The sequence below is a fragment of the Notolepis coatsorum genome, assembly GCF_963971535.1.
Source record: "Notolepis coatsorum genome assembly, chromosome: 11".
Lineage (NCBI taxonomy): Eukaryota > Metazoa > Chordata > Actinopteri > Aulopiformes > Paralepididae > Notolepis > Notolepis coatsorum.
This window is the reverse complement of record NC_140175.1, coordinates 27,512,494-27,533,675: the sequence shown is the minus strand read 5'-3', so window position 1 is coordinate 27,533,675 and position 21,182 is coordinate 27,512,494. Positions and strand designations below refer to the sequence as shown.

General features: G+C 42.2%; 1 protein-coding gene across 1 annotated transcript in view; it reads left to right on the top strand.

Annotated features, from left to right (window-relative positions):
* LOC311237072 (cholesterol 7-desaturase nvd) overlaps positions 1-21,182 on the top strand; it is a gene marked incomplete at both ends in the record, with an annotated part of 42,058 nt that overhangs the window by 19,684 nt on the left and 1,192 nt on the right. The window contains 5 exons of the mRNA XM_084324880.1: positions 11,479-11,667; positions 15,626-15,804; positions 16,676-16,801; positions 17,707-17,826; positions 20,402-20,578. Coding sequence (XP_084181006.1) covers positions 11,479-11,667; positions 15,626-15,804; positions 16,676-16,801; positions 17,707-17,826; positions 20,402-20,578 — 791 coding nt within the window. The remainder of the gene's footprint in view (positions 1-11,478; positions 11,668-15,625; positions 15,805-16,675; positions 16,802-17,706; positions 17,827-20,401; positions 20,579-21,182) is intronic.

Below are 21,182 nucleotides of genomic sequence, written 5' to 3'. Positions count from 1 at the left end.
CTAATAATCAGAAATGTTGTCTAATATATATATAATCTAAAAATGCTAAATAAAATGCTAAATATTATGCTCTGGTGAAGTATACAGTATACACATAAGGTGCAGTATGCATAAGGTATGTAGCCGTGATATACTTCATACGTTATATATTGTAATGTAATGTTAGCCAATACAATTATTTATCTCTCGCCGTATAAGTACTGTTCATACTTCTTCCGAAATAGGGTCCCATGAGGACTTCGCCTCTTTAAATACTGTGACAAATCTCTCACAAATTCACAGGGAATTATAAAACCACACAGTGCACCCCCCCCCCCCCCCCCCCCCGCCTATGGCAAAACGGAGTGTGATTGTTGTCAATATGTATCTATGTGTATCTACCCTCTGTACAGCACTTTGGTTGACACGTGTCATGTTAAATGTGCTATATAAATCAATCTGATTGATTGATGGCAGAAATGCTGTCCTTGATACTGCATGTGGGGTTCATGGGAAACGTGTGTTTCACCAAAGGATATATGTTTTGTTTAACGTTCCAATTTCTGAAAGCCAAATTGCTAACACTAAAGGATGCAGATGTCGCAGAGAACGCCGATGATGACCTGATATGCAAAGTAAGCTAGTTTTGGCTAGTGAGTTTTCCTTTTTTTAAACTGCAGCTTCAAAATCCCTTGCCTTATCTGAGAGAGAAATGTATTAGAAGGCTTTGTTCACGGGACCACAGCTGCATGGACCACAGACGAAGCTAGCAGCGATCTATTAATAGTCCATTCATTTTCCTAGAGCTGCAGCAAAGACTAGAGATTTGGGAGAAGCCGGAAAATATGTCCATGAGCAGGTCTTCTTGACCTTTATGTTCATGATGACATTAAAACTGATTCTACACTCCCACACTGCTAAGACACTTGTCTCCTGTTCATTTGTCATGGGTGTTGTTTGATTGCTTCACAGCACGTTTGACTGCATTGACTTTTCAAGAGAATAATCATTTATTATTATTATTATTTTAGTATTTTTTTGTTGCCACGTTTCTGTCACAGATCACATCTCCTTGGAAAAACACAGGGCTGATCATGTCACATCTCTGTTGCCATGCTGGCTGCAAGAGAAAACAACAGATTCATCTTTCACTTCGATCTGATCACACGCCGTCAATTACAGAGCGAAACTATAAACATGGCGACTTTAAGGTTCACAGTACCTACTTTTGGGCTTCCTTGTGAAGCACAGTCTCTTTGAAACAACTCAGGAAACGAGGAAAGGTGATTTGTTTTGATCAAACAGGCACAATGAAGTAGCGGGAAACAATTGAAGCGTTTTTATGTACCGCGTTTGTCCTGGTTTGACAGTGTTTTTAGACCCATTTTCAACAGTTTCAGTTGTTTCAGTTGCAGTCACACCTGTAAGGAAAACAGTAGAATAATGTGTGCGATGCATCAGCGTCTTTGTGTTAGGATAGGGGTTTGGCGGAGCCCAATTGCAGAACACAGGAGGAAAGAGAATGGAGCGGTTTAGGTGGGTTTTAATTCACCAAGCAGACAGTTTCACAATTGAGAATGTGCGACAGGTACAAGAATGTTCTCGGGGAGAGGAATGGTGCGTTCCATGTGCCGCACGGGGCATCCAGGTGAGCGGAGTACCGGGGCGGTGGTCCTGGGGCACAGAGAGAACAGGGTTAGCGACAAAGCAATTCAACAAGGTTTTGAGTAGTAGCTAGTCGTCGTACCTAGGTAGTCAGGTTAACACTCCGACAAGGGTAGAACAGGATCCGCAGGCTGAAGTACCATCTCGCTGATGAGGGGATCCCTCTCAGCCGTGTCAATTAGTGTGCTGGCAGCGTGGGAACCCGGGGATCGGATGCTACCCATATAAGGGTGTGAGAGGACGAGGGGTGAGGAAGGCTTCCGCCGTGATGGTGATGGTGAGGAAGGCTTCCGCCGTGATGGTGATGGTGAGGAAGGCTTCCGCCGTGATGGTGATGGTGAGGAAGGAGGAGGGGTGAGGAAGGCTCTCGCCGTGATGGTGAGGAGAGAGGAGGGGTGAGGAAGGCTCTCGCCGTGATTACAACACTTTGATGTCAGCAACCCGTGGTGCACCCGCTGACCCGTATGTCATATTTCCTTATTCAAACCCTCTGTCGCCTGTTGCAAGCTAGCTAGCTCGGTCAACCACCATATCCGTGGAGGAAGTTGAACTTGGGACTATGGTGTAATTAGGTTTCAAAACCATTTCCCTTTGGCAACGTTTCATGTCACGATCCCGTATACAGTGCAGGGCGTACATTTCAATGCAAGCATACGACATTAAATGATGAACGGCTTGCCTTACTTTTAGTTTTAGACTCAGTTTATCATGTTACATGATTGCATTTTGCCCAGTTATTGTCACTGAATTCCGTTGCTCAAATTTCCCTTTTACAACATTGGTCTAAGCAGCAGCATGTTACATTAATAAGTGACTTCACAAGATATTGGAATGGTTATGGGTGTGGGCCTCTGTGCGACAGAACTATAGGCTTTTTGTGTGTGCAATCAAACAGAATTCCCCCCTTGTCTTCCATCAAGGCGATTTGATTTCCAAGCTTTCTTAGGCAAGACCATGCACGTTATGGGGGTGTGTTCCATATCGATCCAATGCCGAGCAATGGGAAATATCTACATTTTAATTGTTAAAATAAAGATATTTCTATGGAGGACACACATGGATGGATGACAGCCAACTGAGGCAGACTTCCTTTGATAAGCTGGCTGTGGGCAGTCATGTGTTCACCAGGGCCGGGAGCCTTAGTCAGACCCATGGAACACTATGCAAGCTAGCTAAAATGTTCACACCCCATGGGTTTGACATGTCAGGCTACAGGGCTGGCTTCACTTTAACCCTTTCACTACCACACTACAGACAGTTAACCATTTCACTACCACAATACAGAAGGTTAACCCTTTCACTACCACACTACAGTCGGTTAACCCTTCCACTACCACACTACAGAAGGTTAACCCTTTCACTACCACACTACAGAAGGTTAACCCTTTCACTACCACACTACCGAAGGTTAACCCTTTCACTACCACACTACCGAAGGTTAACACTTTCACTACCACACTACAGACAGTTAACCATTTCACTACCACACTACAGACAGTTAACCATTTCACTACCACAATACAGAATTGATTGATTGATTGATTGATTGAAAACTTTATTAACAGATTGTAGAATGGGTACAATACAGTACAGCTCAATACACACAATTGTTAAGGGGATGCAGACCAGAGAAAGACTTTCGTCTTGTTTACATCAGGGTCCCCCATTTTCAATTCATCAGGACATATATGACATACATGACATACAGATAGTCAGTACTGCTACATCTATACATTTATGACATACCAGATTTGCAAATACAGTACTGTTTGTGATACAGAAGGAGTCAAGAAAAGGGAGTATATACATTTGACGTAGAAACTGTACATTGGAGGAGGTTGTGTGGGGGGGGTTGGGTACATTGGGATATTGACAACCATACTGGGTAATTTACATTGGAGGTGGTTTGGGGGGGGGGGCCGGGGGGCACACTGTATAAACAAGTAATACTGTACATTGAGGGGGGGGGGGGGGAGACACTGTACCAACAAACAAAATTGTACATTGAACTATTGACAAAACCATACTAGGTAAATGACTGTACATTGGAGGGGGTTGGGTTAGGATATTTACAGGGGCCAGTGTTGAATTGCAGTCTCCCGTAGGTGTCCCTTGAGAGAGGTTTTGAAAGTGGGTAGTGATCCACATTCCTTTACAGCTTTGGGTAGGGCGTTCCACATTGATGTGGCATAATTGCGAAACGTGTTTAGTCCCTTATTTGAGCCGAATCTGGGTTTAACATGATTTGTGGAGCTCCCTCTGGTGTTGTGATCGTGGTATTCACTGACCTTTGGGAAGTATTTTGACATGTACATGGGTACCTTGGTCGTGTAGTGTATCTTGTAGACCAGGCCCATTGCAAGTTGTTGTACTCTGTCGTCTACTCTAAGCCATCCTAGGTTGTCAAAGTGGGCAGGGGTGAGGTGGGTTCTAGGAGTAAGGTCAAGCAGTAGTCTGACCAGTTTGTTTTGAGATGTTTGTAATTTTGTTTTTAGCGCCTTTGAGGTGCTTTGGTACCATGAGGTGCAAGCATAGTCGTAGTACCCCTGAATGAGTGCTCCTGCCAGAGTCTTCAGGGTGTTCTTGTTTACCAGAGAGGAGATCCGGTACAAGAATCGAGTTCGTTGGTTGACTTTTTTTATTACATTGGATGCCATTTTGTCACAGGAGAGATTAGCCTCTAGGATGGAACCCAGGTAGGTAATTTCATCTTTCCTTGTGACAATTCATCTTTCCTTGTGACAATCCTTTCACTACCACACTACAGAAGGTTAACCCTTTCACTACCACACTACAGACAGTTAACCATTTCACTACCACAATACAGAAGGTTAACCCTTTCACTACCACACTACAGACGGTTAACCCTTTCACCACCACACTACAGACGGTTAACCCTTTCACTACCACACTACAGACAGTTAACCATTTCACTACCACAATACAGAAGGTTAACCCTTTCACTACCACACTACAGACAGTTAACCATTTCACTACCACAATACAGAAGGTTAACCCTTTCACTACCACACTACAGACAGTTAACCATTTCACTACCACAATACAGAAGGTTAACCCTTTCACTACCACACTACAGACGGTTAACCCTTTCACCACCACACTACAGACGGTTAACCCTTCCACTACCACACTACAGCAGGTTAACCCTTTCACTACCACACTACCGACGGTTAACCCTTTCACTACCACACTACCGAAGGTTAACACTTTCACTACCACACTACAGACTGTAAACCCTTTCACTACCACACTACAGAAGGTTAACCCTTTCACTACCACACTACCGAAGGTTAACACTTTCACTACCACACTACAGACTGTTAACCCTTTCACCACCACCCTACAGACTGTTAACCCTTTCACTACCACACTACCAAAGGTTAACCCTTTCACTACCACACTACGGAAGGTTAACGCTTTCACTACCACACTACAGACTGTTAACCCTTTCACCACCACACTACAGACTGTTAACCCTTTCACTACCACACGACAGAAGGTTAAAGCATATCTACACTGCCCAGGATCTCGGTTAACCGTCTGTAGTGTGGTAGTGAAAGGGTTAAAGCATATCTACACTGCCCAGTATGGATCTCCCTCAATCATTTCCTCTCCGTCTCCCTTCCTCTCACTCCCCCACCCTATCGGCGCCAGTTCTTGTGCCTCCAACCCCCAACAAGTTCCTGTCCTAGATTCCCGCTGACAAATTTCTGGCATGTTCTACTGCCCCTCATCCCACTCCTCCAAACCACGTCTGGCCAGAATCAGATTCACCGTATACACCGGACAGGCTCAGCTTGCCAAGGGCTCATGCACAGCACGATCATAATCATAATCATAATCAACTTTATTTATATAATAATAATAATAATAATAATAATAATAATAATAATAATAATAATAATAATAATAATAATAATAATAATAATAATAATAATAACAATAATAATAATAATAATAATAATAATAATAATAATAATAATAATAATAATAATAATAATAATAATAATAATAATAATAATAATAATAATAATAATAATAATAATAATAATAATAATAATAATAATAATATTATTATTATTATTATTATTATTATTATTATTATTAATAATAATAATAATAATAATAATAATAATTATTATTATTATTATTATTATTATTATTATTATTATTATTATTATTATTATTATTATTATTATTATTATTATTATTATTATTATTATTATTATTATTATTATTATTATTATTATTATTATTATTATTATTATTATTATTTATATAGCACATTTACAACAGTTGTGACTGTACCAAAGTGCTTCACAGATAAAAGCATAGAGCAAAAAAATACAGATACAGTACATATACTAAACACCATAGTACAAAAGGTGCAAATACAAATAAGTGCAAGTCTTCAGATGGAAATAAAAAGAAAGATAAAAGAAAGTGCAGCAGATTACAAAACGGCATAAAGGTATGCCTTAAGACCTGGGTACCTTTAGCAGCAGTTGGTCGGCTGACCGTAGGGCTCTGGATGGGGTGTGGTGACGCAGGAGCTCGGCCAGGTACTGTGGGGCCAGGCCATTTAGGGATTTTAAAACAGGTAAAAGTCGTTTAAAATCAATGCGTGACGGACGGGGAGCCAGTGGAGTAAGGCCAGGAGTGGGGTGATGTGCTCACGCTTTTTTTTGTGTGCGTGAACGATGAACTCTTAACACCCAAATTAGGTTTTTATTTTGGTTCAGACCTTCTAGCAATGCAATATAAACCTAATTTGTGTGTTTAACATCCTTCATTGTCTAATGGAGCGTCCCCAGATTTTACATCCCAGTGACATTGCTGTCCTAGATCCCACTCTGGCAAAATCTGGCATGTTCTACTGCCCCTCATCCCACCCCTCCAAGCCACGTCTGGCCAGAACCAGATTCACTGTATACTGTGGTGGATTAGGATTTATCAATTATATCGTAGACGGATCTTCTGATCTACTTTTTCTCCTCCTTTTTTCTGTGATTTTTCTCCCCATCCCAATTTACCTATCATGCCAATTCTCCCCTCCCCTGTCCTGATCATTGCTCGCATATGCCCCCCACTGGCCGGTTGTAGGGAGGATAGAAGCCTTGCATCACATGTCCCCTCCGATACATGTGGAGGTAGCCTGTCACATCTTTTCACCTGCCAGCGCGGACTCTCATTTGGCGAGGAGTAACGTGCAGGAGGCTCACACTGCCCCCGCCATTTTCCTGACTTTGCTGTGCACGCACCCCAACCGACCTGTAGGAGTCGCTGTTTACAACGACCAGACTACCACCCTTCGACTTCCCACCCGCTAACTCTGCCAATTGAGTTAGTATGACGGCCGGCCCAAGCCGGAGGCAACGGCGACAGCCGGATTCGAACCCGGTGTCTCTTGCGTTGGTGACGAGCGCAATGTCTGCTGCGCCACCCAGCCGCTGATCAACATAGGTTTAATAGTAAAAACAATTAATACAAAGTAGGTTAAATGAGCTTTGGCTAAGAGGAGTGCTCTCATCGTGACCAGCTAGAAAACACTGAGGAAGAGAAGAGTCGTAATGGACCTGTCTCAAAGCCTGCCCTCTTTTCTTGATCCTCCAATCACAACTGTCGCTTACCTCGGACAAACTTGGTTTGTCCGAGGTAAGCGACAGTTGTGATTGGAGGATCAAGAAAAGAGGGCAGGGTTTGAGACAGGTCCATTCTCGAACGTGTTCGTAAGTGCCTTGGTAAATATCTCGTACCAACAGATTTACGGAAATCCTCCTCCGGATTACTGAACGCGTGAAACGGTCTCCGTAACTCGCCAACATCGTTGCAACTGGGTTCCCATGAATGAAATACGTCACTCATTCTTAACACTTTCAGTGCCAGCAGGGGGCGCACGATTTAGTGCTTGAATGCCCACCATCCACTTCAATGTTAACGTTAATAACGCCTAATCTATGTTTTAAATTATGGCTATGTGTCTAATCTGCCCGTCGCCTTTCCAGTCAACATTGTCGAAGCGGATTGTTTTTTTATCGGTTCATTTTCGTTTTATAGCATTTTGAAAAGCCCTCGTTTTCAAGGAAAATAAAAAGATTCCATAATAAACGCCCTGTACTGGAATATTCTAGAATACACAAAAACGTTGTAATTTTTCGGCCTATTTATGAATCGTTTTCAAATAAACGCTAGATTATCGATAGTATATGTGTACGTATGCACGCTATATAGGCGATCTGAAAAATCGATTCTCTCATTTCCTCAAAGCCCACACACACACACATAGGGCGAACACTGAGAGCTCAGCGAATACAACTCTGATTATCCCAAGACTTGTAAAATAGATTTCTTACCTCAGATCAGATGTTCTCCAAAAAGATCATTCCAATTCCAAAAATCTTTTATTGATCCAACGCTGGGTACTGGAAACACATATTCCACACTGTTCTGAGGGACCAGAATGACTGCAATCGGCTCGGGTTACATGCCTGAGAAGTAAAATGTGGATTCCGGATTTCTCTTTTCTCATCCATTTTCATTGAGTCCATTCCAAAAGGGTCCATTACCATCTGGGAGACGATAGGGGGCGCTTTTTCACATCTGTGCTCCTGATGGGGCTGGTTTCCCAACGAGAGACTCGGTTGATGAAATATGAATTCAATAATAAAAAAATAACACGCTAATTGTCGTGGTGGGCATTCAGGGGGCGGGCTGATAACACGTGTTATGTCGTGGTGGGCACTGAAAGTGTTAAACTGAAATGCGTGTTCTCGTTCATTTCATTTGCATACAGACACGCCCCACCAGCTCCTTATAAGGTGAATGAGGTGTGTGCAAAACAGCAGAGGTTCGGCATTGCCATTCACCATATACATCTTGATTCACTGTGACTGATTAGATTAGATTCAAATGTATTTTTATACAGCACAAGTACAATACACCATCCAACCAGAGTGGTTAAATAAATGCTCCATAAATAAATAAATGCGCGGAGAAAGGCTTAGTGAGGCAGCCTCAGCGTGCGAGCACACACACACACACACACACACACACACACACACACACACACACACACACACACACACACACACACATACATATATACACACACACACACACACACCTACACACACACACACACACACACACGCACACACGCACGCACGCACACACACACACACACACACACACACACACACACAAACGTACTGTATACGTGCAAAATGAATTGTTCCAGCAAAGTAGGCTTCTATTATTCTAATTACTTGTTTTATTAGGTATTATAGTAGTAGGTCCTACTGTAGAACATGACATATTAGCACGACATCTCATTTAGTACTGTCAATAATGAACGACTGCACGATTGGCTCTTGACAAGCGTATGTATGTACAGTATCTTCACTAAGTCGCCTGCCTCACCTGCTGCATCTTAAAAACCCAATCGCGCGATATAGTGGAATAGACTTAAGAAAGTCTGAGCCCCATTCATTGTCTAACGGAGTGGCCCCAGATTTTACATCCCAGTCACATCGCTGATTGTAACCTCTTCATCAAATGTAACCAGGAGAGAGAGACCACCAGAGCTGACCGATCTGACCAGTAGCACGGTTAACATCAAGACTGGACTGAAAGTTAAGCTGCTTGTGCTAATCTGGGCGTAATCGAGATGCTGAGTACCGGTACAGAGGGTACAGTAGCTGAGTGGTGTCCAGACTCAAGTTTCAAGTTCAAGTTTCTTTATTAGTTGTCATACAGAAGTACAGAATACTTTTATACAAAATGCTTCTTTCTGTTACGCTCCAGAGACTGTGCTAGACAAAAATAGATAAGTATAAAATAAAATAAGTATAGCAAGTAAAAAATAGAAGTCACGTACGTAGACACAAGTGTTCAGTATGTACATATGTACAATGTTCAATGCAGAGTAGAAGTAACTGAGTTACCATACAATATACTATACAATATACTAATATACAATCTACTATATAGTGCAAAGCAGAAATGGGATGAGGTACAATTTAGGTACAATTTACAGTAAGGTGTACTGAGGTATGGGTTGTAGTGCAAATTCTTTGCCAATAAATATAAAGTGTGTTTAGGTGTTCTAAAGTGTGTAGAGTGGGTGCTGCAGTGAGTTGTTTGTTTAAAGTGAGTGTGTGCGTGTGGATGTGTGTGCTGTGAGTGCATTTGATGGTTGTTTCTCAGATGCTGGCTCATGGACACACCTCCTTGCTCCGTCCACTCGGCTGCCCTCTGATCATGCAGCAGCGGGGGTTTGGCTCAGAGGCACAGTGTGCTGTGTAGCGCCTGCTCCCTGGATCCTTCATCAGCCTGGTCCATGTTTAACTAACTAACTGTTTGGCAAATATACTGTGGCGAGCTGCACGGTGAAAGCAGTCGAGCAAGAGCTTATCTCTGTGCCCCTTACTCCACACAACTCCAGGAAATGCTGCTTTTCTCAACAATAGCACAGAGAAGACTTGACTTACATCAAATTTAAATACCCTCTGGCCAACTGTGTCTGGGTTGACCCTCTGGCCAACTGTCTCTGGGTTGACCCTCTGGCCAACTGTCTCTGGGTTGACCCTCTGGCCAACTGTCTCTGGGTTGACCCTCTGGCCACCTGTCTCTGGGTTGACCCTCTGGCCAACTGTGTCTGGGTTGACCCTCTGGCCACCTGTCCCTGGGTTAACCCTCTGGCCAACTGTGTCTGGGTTGACCCTCTGGCCAACTGTCCCTGGGTTAACCCTCTGGCCAACTGTCTCTGGGTTAACCCTCTGGCCAACTGTGTCTGGGTTGACCCTCTGGCCAACTGTCTCTGGGTTGACCCTCTGGCCACCTGTGTCTGGGTTGACCCTCTGGCCAACTGTCCCTGGGTTGACCCTCTGGCCAACTGTCTCTGGGTTGACCCTCTGGCCAACTGTCTCTGGGTTGACCCTCTGGCCATCTGTGTCTGGGTTGACCCTCTGGCCAACTGTCTCTGGGTTGACCCTCTGGCCACCTGTCTCTGGGTTGACCCTCTGGCCACCTGTCTCTGGGTTGATCCTCTGGCCACCTGTCTCTGGGTTGATCCTCTGGCCAACTGTCTCTGGGTTGACCCTCTGGCCAAATGTCTCTGGGTTTACCCTCTGGCCAACTGTCTCTGGGTTGACCCTCTGGCCAACGGTCTCTAGTTTTGCACCATCACTACAATACTGTCTTCACATGGGGTGTCAGTTCAGTATCAGGTTGAGCTGTATGCAGTGTTGTTGATAGATCTTTACAAACATATCCATACATTTAGTGTCATTCTGTTTGCAATAAGGATGTAGCGTTAAGACTTGCCACCGGGGACCCCCTGATGCTTCACACATACAACAGAACCCACTGATAGAGCTGAGACTGTGTTTTAAAAAAAATCTAAAAATTCTTGCTTTGCTGTTTGTTATTTGCCATTTCCCCATGTAAGGTAAGATTAGACTAAATAAGATAAGATATTATCTAGAGAAAAGATAATCCTTTATTGATCCCCTTGGGGGAATTTGGGCATCATAGCAGCATGGGGGGTGGGGGGGGGGGGGGGGGTACAGACATGAATATAGGCAATACAATTGTAGTGCAGTGTAAACAATATAATTAACTCTGAATATAAGAATATGAGAAAGTAAACAGTGTAATTAAAGGTGCAAATGGTCTGTATGGCCCTATCAGTTATATTATACGTTACAATAAATATGGGCAATAAAACTCTTGGAATGTGAATACTATGTCCCTATATACTAATGTACTACTTATTCTTCATCCAGAACTAAGCACGTTGCTCTGTGTTGGCAGGTGAGCAGGTGGCAGTGTTCCGTGGGCAGGAAGGGAAGGCGTACGTCGTGGACGCTTACTGCCCTCACCTGGGTGCCAACCTGGCTGTGGGGGGCAGGGTGGTGGGAGGCTGCATCGAGTGTCCGTTCCATGGATGGCAGTTCCGGGGCGAGGACGGCAAGTGTGTGAGGATTCCTTACGCAGAGAAAGGTAAGAATACCGAGAGCATGGCTGATACGGTTCATATTATTATCATTGATGTATAGTATGATACGATATGATGTGATATGATATTTGCATTTATAATGCACTCCCCCCAGCCAATTTTTACATCGGTCCGGGACGCAGCCCGGGGAAAAAATAATACAAATAAATGGACAGGACAAAGAAAACAGGGAACCAGGCAGACGGACAGACAGAGAACGTAACACCTCAGACACACAATACAACAGCAAAGTAACTCAGTGATCATCCAGAGCGAAAAGGTGGGTTTTAAGTAGGGATGTCCGATATTATCGGCCGACCGATATTATCGGCCGATATCGGCAGTAAAATGTGATATCGGAAAATATCGGTATCGGTTTAAAAAAAGAAAAAAACGGGGGGGGGAACCCTGCATATATCGGTATCGGTTGATATCGGTTGATATCGGTATCGGAAATTAAGAGTTGGACAATATCGGAATATCGGTATCGGTAAAAAAGCCAATATCGAGCATCCCTAGTTTTAAGCAAGGTTCTTGAATGTCTGTACGGTGTTGGCAGACTTGATCTTGAGAGGGAGCTTATTCCACAGTGTCGGCGCCATCACTGCAAAGGCCCAGAAACCCTTTGTCACCAGTTTGGCCCGCGGGACCCTCAGACACAGTTGGTCATTTGATCTGAGGGACCTGGAGCTGATGGGTTGGACCAAGAGTTCCTCAATGTAGGCCGGAGCGAGACCATTGAGGGCTTTGTAGGTGAATAGCATAATTTTAAAGTTGATTCTCTTCCTCACTGGGAGTCAGTGGAGAGAGACAAGGACTGGGGAGATGTGGTCCCTCATTCTGGTGCCTGAGACCAGCCTGGCAGCAGCATGTTGAACGCGCTGGAGGGGGAGGATGGTTTTGTACTGGTGTATCGTATATATTACTTCCAGAATATACTTCCATTTGAATAAACTATTTGCATTTTGAATAAAGATCAGCAATATTCTCAAAGTGCATTCATTATTTATACAATTTATATGAGTAAACAGGCGTGGGAATTCCTTAAGGCACTATCATTGGTTTGAAATATACTGTAAAATATCCAGTGTAGTCTTAATTTATTGCAAAGCATCTTCATTTTCCCAGAGACATATCATAATTTGATCATACTACACAGGATATGTGTTGCAGAACATTCTCAGAAAGTTTTTTTTAGCTGATCTTGAGTTATGAAGGATGTACGTGGTTTGACAGTTTCAACAGATATAGCCTGACATTAGTGCAAGAGAAGAAATGCCGGAATAAATTGTGTTCTCATGAACAGAAGTACAGGGAAAACTATTTAGAGCTTTTGCATGAACTGCATGGAATTTGGAAAGAAATATCTGATTGCGATTATTGTGAGCGAAATTGCGATTGCGATATGATTCACGATGTTAGAGGGAATGATAATATTTTCTTAATTCATATAATTATCACTGAAGAAACATTGAAATGGTCAAGTGCAATATTATTTGTAGACTGGGTTACCCTGCAGCATCACAATACTTCATTTAGAGGTATTTTGCTTTGAACAAATGTATTATTGATTATTCAGCTGTAACTGCAAGAGACGTTTCAAAAACATGAGTCACATTTTTCCCTTCATCATTCATCCAGTGTAGTTTCTGCCAGAGTCCTTAGTTACCATGGCAACCACTCATCCAGTCTTTTGGCAGAGATAGTTATTAATTATAAAAATCTTTAAAACTCAAGAAGCAGTGAATTATAATTTTATTTGACTAAACATGTCGTTGCCGCCATCTTTAGTGTTACGGATTTCCCCATTCAAAACTACCACAGTGGTCTGTCATTATATATTATATAGACTGTCTCTGGTTAAACTACCACAGTGATCCATCTCATTATATAGATAGACTGTCTCTGGTTAAACTACCACAGTGATCTGTCTGTTCATTATATAGACTGTCTCTGGTTAAACTACCACAGTGACCTGTCTGTTCATTATATAGACTGTCTCTGGTTAAACTACCACAGTGACCTGTCTGTTCATTATATAGACTGTCTCTGGTTAAACTACCACAGTGATCTGTCTGTTCATTATATAGACTGCCTCTGGTTAAACTACCACAGTGATCTGTCTGTTCATTATATAGACTGTCTCTGGTTAAACTACCACAGTGATCTGTCTGTTCATTATATAGACTGTCTCTGGTTAAACTACCACAGTGACCTGTCTGTTCATTATATAGACTGTCTCTGGTTAAACTACCACAGTGATCTGTCTGTTCATTATATAGACTGTCTCTGGTTAAACTACCACAGTGACCTGTCTGTTCATTATATAGACTGTCTCTGGTTAAACTACCACAGTGATCTGTCTGTTTATTATATAGACTGTCTCTGGTTAAACTATGACAGTGATCTGTGTTCATTATATAGACTGTCTCTGGTTAAACTACCACAGTGATCTGTCTGTTCATTATATAGACTGTCTCTGGTTAAACTATGACAGTGGTCTGTCTGTTCATTATATAGACTGTCTCTGGTTAAACTACCACAGTGATCTGTCTGTTCATTATATAGACTGTCTCTGGTTAAACTACCACAGTGACCTGTCTGTTCATTATATAGACTGTCTCTGGTTAAACTACCACAGTGATCTGTCTGTACATTATATAGATTGTCTCTGGTTAAACTACCACAGTGATCTGTCTGTTCATTATATAGACTGTCTCTGGTTAAACTACCACAGTGATCTGTCTGTTCATTATATAGACTGTCTCTGGTTAAACTACCACAGTGGTCTCTCCGTTCATTATATAAACTGTCTCTGGATGCTGGCATGGATGGAGGAGGGCAGTGTGTATTGAATGCACAGTACAGAGTTGCAATTCAACTGAATTCCCATTAAATAGGGCTATTTCTAACTAAAACATGCCACAAGACCTAGTATTGCCTTATGTGTATTTCTCCCCAAATGGATTTTGATGATTGTCACACTTTTTATAGCTTGTAATTTGCCCAAATATTGATGGGGGAGTTAGACAATTATTTAATGTGCAAGGGAATGTGCACGATGCAACTCACCAGTTCAAATGACGAGTGCAACAACTATTAACTATTGTGGATGAGAATGGCTCTGAAATCCACAAGATTAACGGGAGGGTGGGCAGGCATACTATAAGATTATTATATTTTCTGTAGTTTGTAAATTATCAATGTATAGGCCTATTCATTCTGCAACATGTTTTTCCTATTCAATGTAATGTGGATTATATTCCTGCATCACACACACACACACACACACACACACACACACACACACACACACACACACACACACACACACACACACACACACACACACACACACACACACACACACACACACACACACGCACACACACACACACAAATCATGACCATGTCCTCCTACATGTTACTATCATAGTAGAGATGAGCCTCACACCTGACGAAGGTGTAGGAGGCAACACAGCTTAGATAATAATAATAATACATTAAATGTATATTGCACTTTATATTTGGCATCTCAAAGTGCTACAGGTAATAGAAAAAAACATTTAAAACAACAGATAAAAAAATAAGCATATCAACAATATTTTATACAACAGAGAAAAACGGAGCATATCAAGGTCTAAAATAAATGAATATAAAAGCTTCGGCACAATTTATCATCAGACGCTTTTTAATAGGTTGTCAAACCTTCAGTCTTTAAAATAAAAAAGGGATTTATACAGCGCTTCTTCAAGAACTCAAAGTTGGTTTTACGTGAAATGTATCAGGACGTACAATAATGTTATAAAAGGACTGTTATGAAAGGAACAAAATAATAAATAACTTCCATAGTATCCTGTGAGGAGTGTGCAATGCCTGCGTTCATTTTTGTCAGAGTACAGTATAGCTTCTATATTGGTTATTATTTCTAATGGTATCTCTTCCCTCGCTGTGCGACGTCAGTGCCAGAGTTTGCCAAGGTGCGGTGCTGGCCGAGCTGCGAGGTGAACGGCCAGGTTCTGGTTTGGTTCCACTGCGACGGAGAGGATCCAGCCTGGACCGTCCCTGAACAGGAGGAGATCCGGCGAGGGGAATGGGTCTACCGGGGCAGAACCGAGCACTTCATCAACGCCCACATAGAGGTGTGTGTGTGTGTGTGTGCGTGTGTGTGTGTGTGTGTGTGTGTGTGTGTGTGTGTGTGTGTGTGTGTGTGCTGTGTGTGTGTGTGTGTGTGTGTGTGTGTGTGTGTGTGTGTGTGTGTGTGTGTGTGTGTGTGTGTGTGTGTGTGTGTGAGTATAGACTTGCCTAGAAACACAAGTCACATTTTTCACTTCAGCCATCCAGTAGTTTCTGCCAGAGTCCTTAGTTACCATGGCAACCATTCACCCAGCCTGTTGGCAGGGATCATTAATCATTTAAAATATATATTTTGCTTGTTTGTATATAGGAAAAGAGAACTTTGTGAGGTGCTTCACGGCTGTATTCATATCTTCTTTATGAATGAATGAATGAATGAAAACTTTATTAACAGATTGCAGAATGGGTACAGTACAGTACAGCTCAATACATACAATTGTTAAGGGGATGCAGACCAGAGAAAGACTTTCGTCTTGTTTACATCAGGGTCCCCCATTTTCAATTCATCGTTATGACATTGTTAGTGTTACCATTAGAATAAAGAAATATAGCCCTCCCATTGTCTCACTTTCTGCTCATTATATAGACTGCCTCTGGTTAAACTACCACAGTGATCTGTCTGCTCATTATATAGACTGCCTCTGGTTAAACTACCACAGTGATCTGTCTCATTATATAGACTGCCTCTGGTTAAACTACCACAGTGATCTGTCTGCTCATTATATAGACTGCCTCTGGTTAAACTACCACAGTGATCATTCTCATTATATAGACAGTCTCTGGTTAAAGAGTCTTCTTCATGACATTGTTAGTGTTACCATTACAATTAAGAAATATAACCCTCTCAACTTTCCTCTGTGTGACTGCCCTCTACAGGAGATTCCTGAGAATGCGGCAGACATTGCCCACCTGGCTCACCTACACACACCAGGCATTGTGAGTGGGGCTGATCTGCGCTACACCAACAGCAAGACCTGGGAGTTCATACGACATGATTGGAAGGTAGGAGGAGTTCAGAGGTTACAGGAGTCAGACTCTGTCCTTAAAGATACGTTTCACAATTGATTATTGATTCTGAGGACCCGCAAGTATGACCCCCTACTGTATATAAAAAAATAAAGCTTTTTGTTTGGCCAAGGAGCTGTTTTTCCAGAATGACTTGAGCCACCGTCTAAAGCGGGAAGCAACTCAGACTGACTGGGTTGAATAGTTTTAGTGAGAGAAGCATATGTCATCATCGTCAGTTTTATGTTTTTTTGCTATGAACAAAATATAATAATAATAAACGTTATTTGTATAGCACCTTTCAAGAATTGCAGCCCAAAGTGCTTCATAGCAGTGATGCAGACACAAAATAAACATAGGCATAAAATTAGCATAGAATTGGCATAATTATAGACAGGCATAAAATGAGCAGAGAATTTATATTAAAACCTCCCGGAATTAATTTTTTTATAGATTTCTGTCATTAAAATCCTGTCGTTTTATTTAAAAAGAGTGTAATAGAGGTATGTCATTAAAACCTATTAAGAAATATTGTAATATATTTCTTATTGATTATGATAGATCTCTAACATTAAAATCTATAATAGACTATTAGCTAAATAAAGGTAATGCATTATAAAGTTCAGACATATAATGAGTATAAAAATAGACAGAATAAGAGCAGAAAAATAAAAAAAATAATTGCACACTCTGAAAGCTACTTCAGGAAACAAAGGACTTGGTAATTTCATTCATTTGTGTGTGTGCGTGCGTGCGTGTGTGTGTGTGTGTGTGTGTGTGTGTGTGTGTGTGTGTGTGTGTGTGTGTGTGTGTGTGTGTGTGTGTGTGTGTGTGTGTGTGTGTGTGTGTGTGTGTGTGTGTGTGTTTGTGCGTGCGTGCATGCGTGTGTGTGTGTGTTCTAGGTCCAATGGGAGCCAGAATTGGAGCCCAATAAGCACTGTTCTCAGATGCTGGTGAAACATGCGCTGACAGTGTTTGGACGCCACTGGCCTCTGCTGGATGTTAACGTAGTGGCCAGACAGGTACAGATGTCACCACATCCACAAGAGGATAATACAGTAATACAGGGAAATGTTTTTTTTTTTAATAAATTATAAATGGTAAATGGTGCATTTATATAACAGCTTTTATCCAAAGCGCTATGCAATTTTGTTCCTGACATTTACCCATTCACTCACACATTCACACACCGACGGCGAGGCAACCATGCAAGGTGCCAACCTGCTCATCAGGAGCAGTTAGGGGTTAAGTGTCTGGCTCAAGAACACCTCGACACGCTGCCCGGGAGGAGCAGGAATCGAACCGGGAACCTTCCGATCACCAGACGAGTGCTCAACCTCCTGAGCCACTGTCGCCCCAACTATCGTCAGTTTGCATATGAGCGCATGTCATGCCTTGCCGGGGATAATCAGACTGAATGGCGTTCCGTTTCACTTCATTATTGAATCGCAAAATAATTTTAAAGGAGGCAGGACTAGTGAACAGTGACTGGCGAATGGCGACTCAGTGTCTGGATCCAGGGAATGATGTGTTCTCCTTCACAGCCCCCGTCCCCGTCCCGCCGTCCCTGTCCCCCCCGTCTCCCTCGTCATCGGGCCAAGATAAAGTGCTTGAAAACACTTTGACTGCCCATTCCTTTGAGGACAGCCAGGCAGACACACAGGGGCCACACTGATAGACAGCGCTCTTAACACAACAGACTCGCCACTCTACCTGCCACTCTACCCTCACAAATGCCAAAAGGAGTTATTCTCTGTGGGAATAACAAAAAATATGACAACCTTTTAAAGGGAACGAGAGTCGAGCCATAAAGCGCGGCAGAAGTCAACAAGTCAGCCGCGCAGCGAGAGAGACGGCGAGGGCAACCGAGTGCCAAACGGGATCTCCGATTTAGCCTCTCTGCCCCGTCAAGTGAGATATATATCACCCTCTCAAAAAGCCACAGCCCTGGCCTTTCAGACAAGCTTTGTCGCCTCTTGTTTTCACTCCACTGTGCAGTTTCGGATTTGTGAACATGGCCTGTTCCCGAACTGGCTGCCTATGGTGATGTTGAGCAAACCCTTTGGCATGTTTTAGAAAACGCCCCATTACTCTGCTGTGCAGCGATACAGAGCCACTGAGGAGAGAGAGAGCAATGCAGTATCTGACTTCTTATCTAACAAAACCAACACACTGAGCCTACTAACATTTAGATGTTGTCATTCAGCTGACGCTTTTATCCAAAGCGACGTACAGGTTCTGTACGATAGGTCAGCAGGAAGGGCTCTTTCAGCTAAGTAACAATGTTCGTCCAATAGTGTTGAAACTTGGGTGCTACAGCCTTGAGTGCATAGTAGTAGAGACATATTAGCATAGTAGGTAGTAATATAGGCAAGGTAGATTATTTAGTGGGAAAGTGATAGTAAAAGACAGTAAATCATAAATCAAATTTATTTGTAAAGCCCGAAATCACAAGTTAATGTCCCAATGGGCTGGACAAGTCTTCTTTAAACAAGTCAAGAAGAAACATCACAATAAATCAAGAACAAAAAACCCACCATGAAATCCAAAATAAATGTAAAATAAATAAATGCAACACTCCCAGACATACCCCAGCGAAGGTAAGGGAAAAAACCTAGCAATAGGAAAAAAGCACCACAGGCAACATGAAGGAGAGACACCTTAGAAGGGCCGTTCAAGGGAGGATCCACCTTCTTGGATGTCGGTGATAGTAGTGTTGCTATGGGTGGAGAATAAAACAGGTGAAATAGTTGGTATGTGTGTAATAAAACACAAATATTAATATTACTTAGTACAGTACTAAGGGGTGTGAAAGGACTACTGTACATTGAACTTAAAAGCTGCTACAAGGATAATCTTCGACGCAAATTCGTCATAATCATAGATCATTGTCACATTGGTTGTGAAACCTTGGTATACTTACAGTAAACAAATGAGACCATTGCCAAAACAATTGGTAGCCTAATTCTCATGATAATAGACCACTGCAACACTTCCGGTATTCTGAAATCATGGGAGAGAGAGTGAGGGGAGAAAATGAATGAATGTGAATGAGAGCCTTGACATTAAGTGGTTGTAGCTACGGCTGTGGGGGTGCGGGAGACATGATCCAATAGACTTTTATATGCCTTTTATATTAATTCATTTTCTCCCCCCGCTCTCTCTCCCATGAGCTCAATGTAACGCAGAAGTGCAGTGGTCTATATACCACATTTCCCGTAAACCCTGTCACTTTCTGTTTTGATGGCGAGAGGAGAGGGTGAACAGCTCTTGCTAACTGTGAATGTGGAGTTTCCTTTTTTTTTGGAGAAAGCTAGTTTTGTTTGGAAAAGCTTCCTTTGCGCCGATATCAATACAAAATACAGGATATCAATGGACTCTTCGCTGTCTAGTCAATTGTCTTTCCTTGTCATCTATCTCAATATGATACAGAATTAATTCACAATAATATATTGATCCTCCTAGCAGTGCCTTTAAATGTATACTGAGAATTTCCACCAATAATCAACTGCATCCAGATTCACAAGTACAGGCATAATGCTTTATATTTACCATACACGTTAACCCATTCACAGTATGTATTTGTATGTTGTCCAGGTTGGCCCAGGGGTGGTGTTCCTGCTTTTTAACCACAGCTTCCTGGGCCAGGGTGTGATCATGCACTGTGTGACTCCGGTGGAGCCCCTGCTACAGTGTGTGTCTCATACCATCTTCTACCAGTCCAACATCCCTCCACTTGTACCCAAATTCATCCTCAAAGCAGAGTGTATACAGGTGCAGTACCTTCTATAGTACAAGTTCAAGTTCAAGTTCAAGTTTTGTTTTATTTGTCATAAGGTACACACATACATTACAATGAAATGCTCCTGGAATTGTGCTTCATACAGTAAAAAGGTAAAAGAATAAAGACCAAACACTATACAAAATATACAATATAAAGTACAAAATGCAAAAATGAGCTAGAGAGGTAGTGCAAATCTTTTAGTAATAAATAGAAGAAATATGGTGTAGTGTTAAAAAGTGTTTAAAGTGGCTTAGGTGAATGCTAAAGGTGACTGTTTAAAGTGAGTGTGTGCAATGAATGTAGAATGGAATGGGTGTTGCATAGAGTCATTGAGCATCCTGATGGCCTGGGGATAGAAGCTCCTTTTGAGTGTCTCTGTACTCGTCATGAGACTCCGGTAGCGCTTGCCTGACTGCAGCAGTGCACTACCTTCATCTTGTTTTATATAACTGTGTCCTGCCGGCTAATTGCTTGTGTCTTTATCATGTATCAAGTGTCTGCTTCACGTGTGCCTTACTGTGCCAACCATTTAGCTTATTTCATATTCATGTTTTCTTCATTTTGTTTGCCTGCTGTTACGTCTTCCTGTTTCCA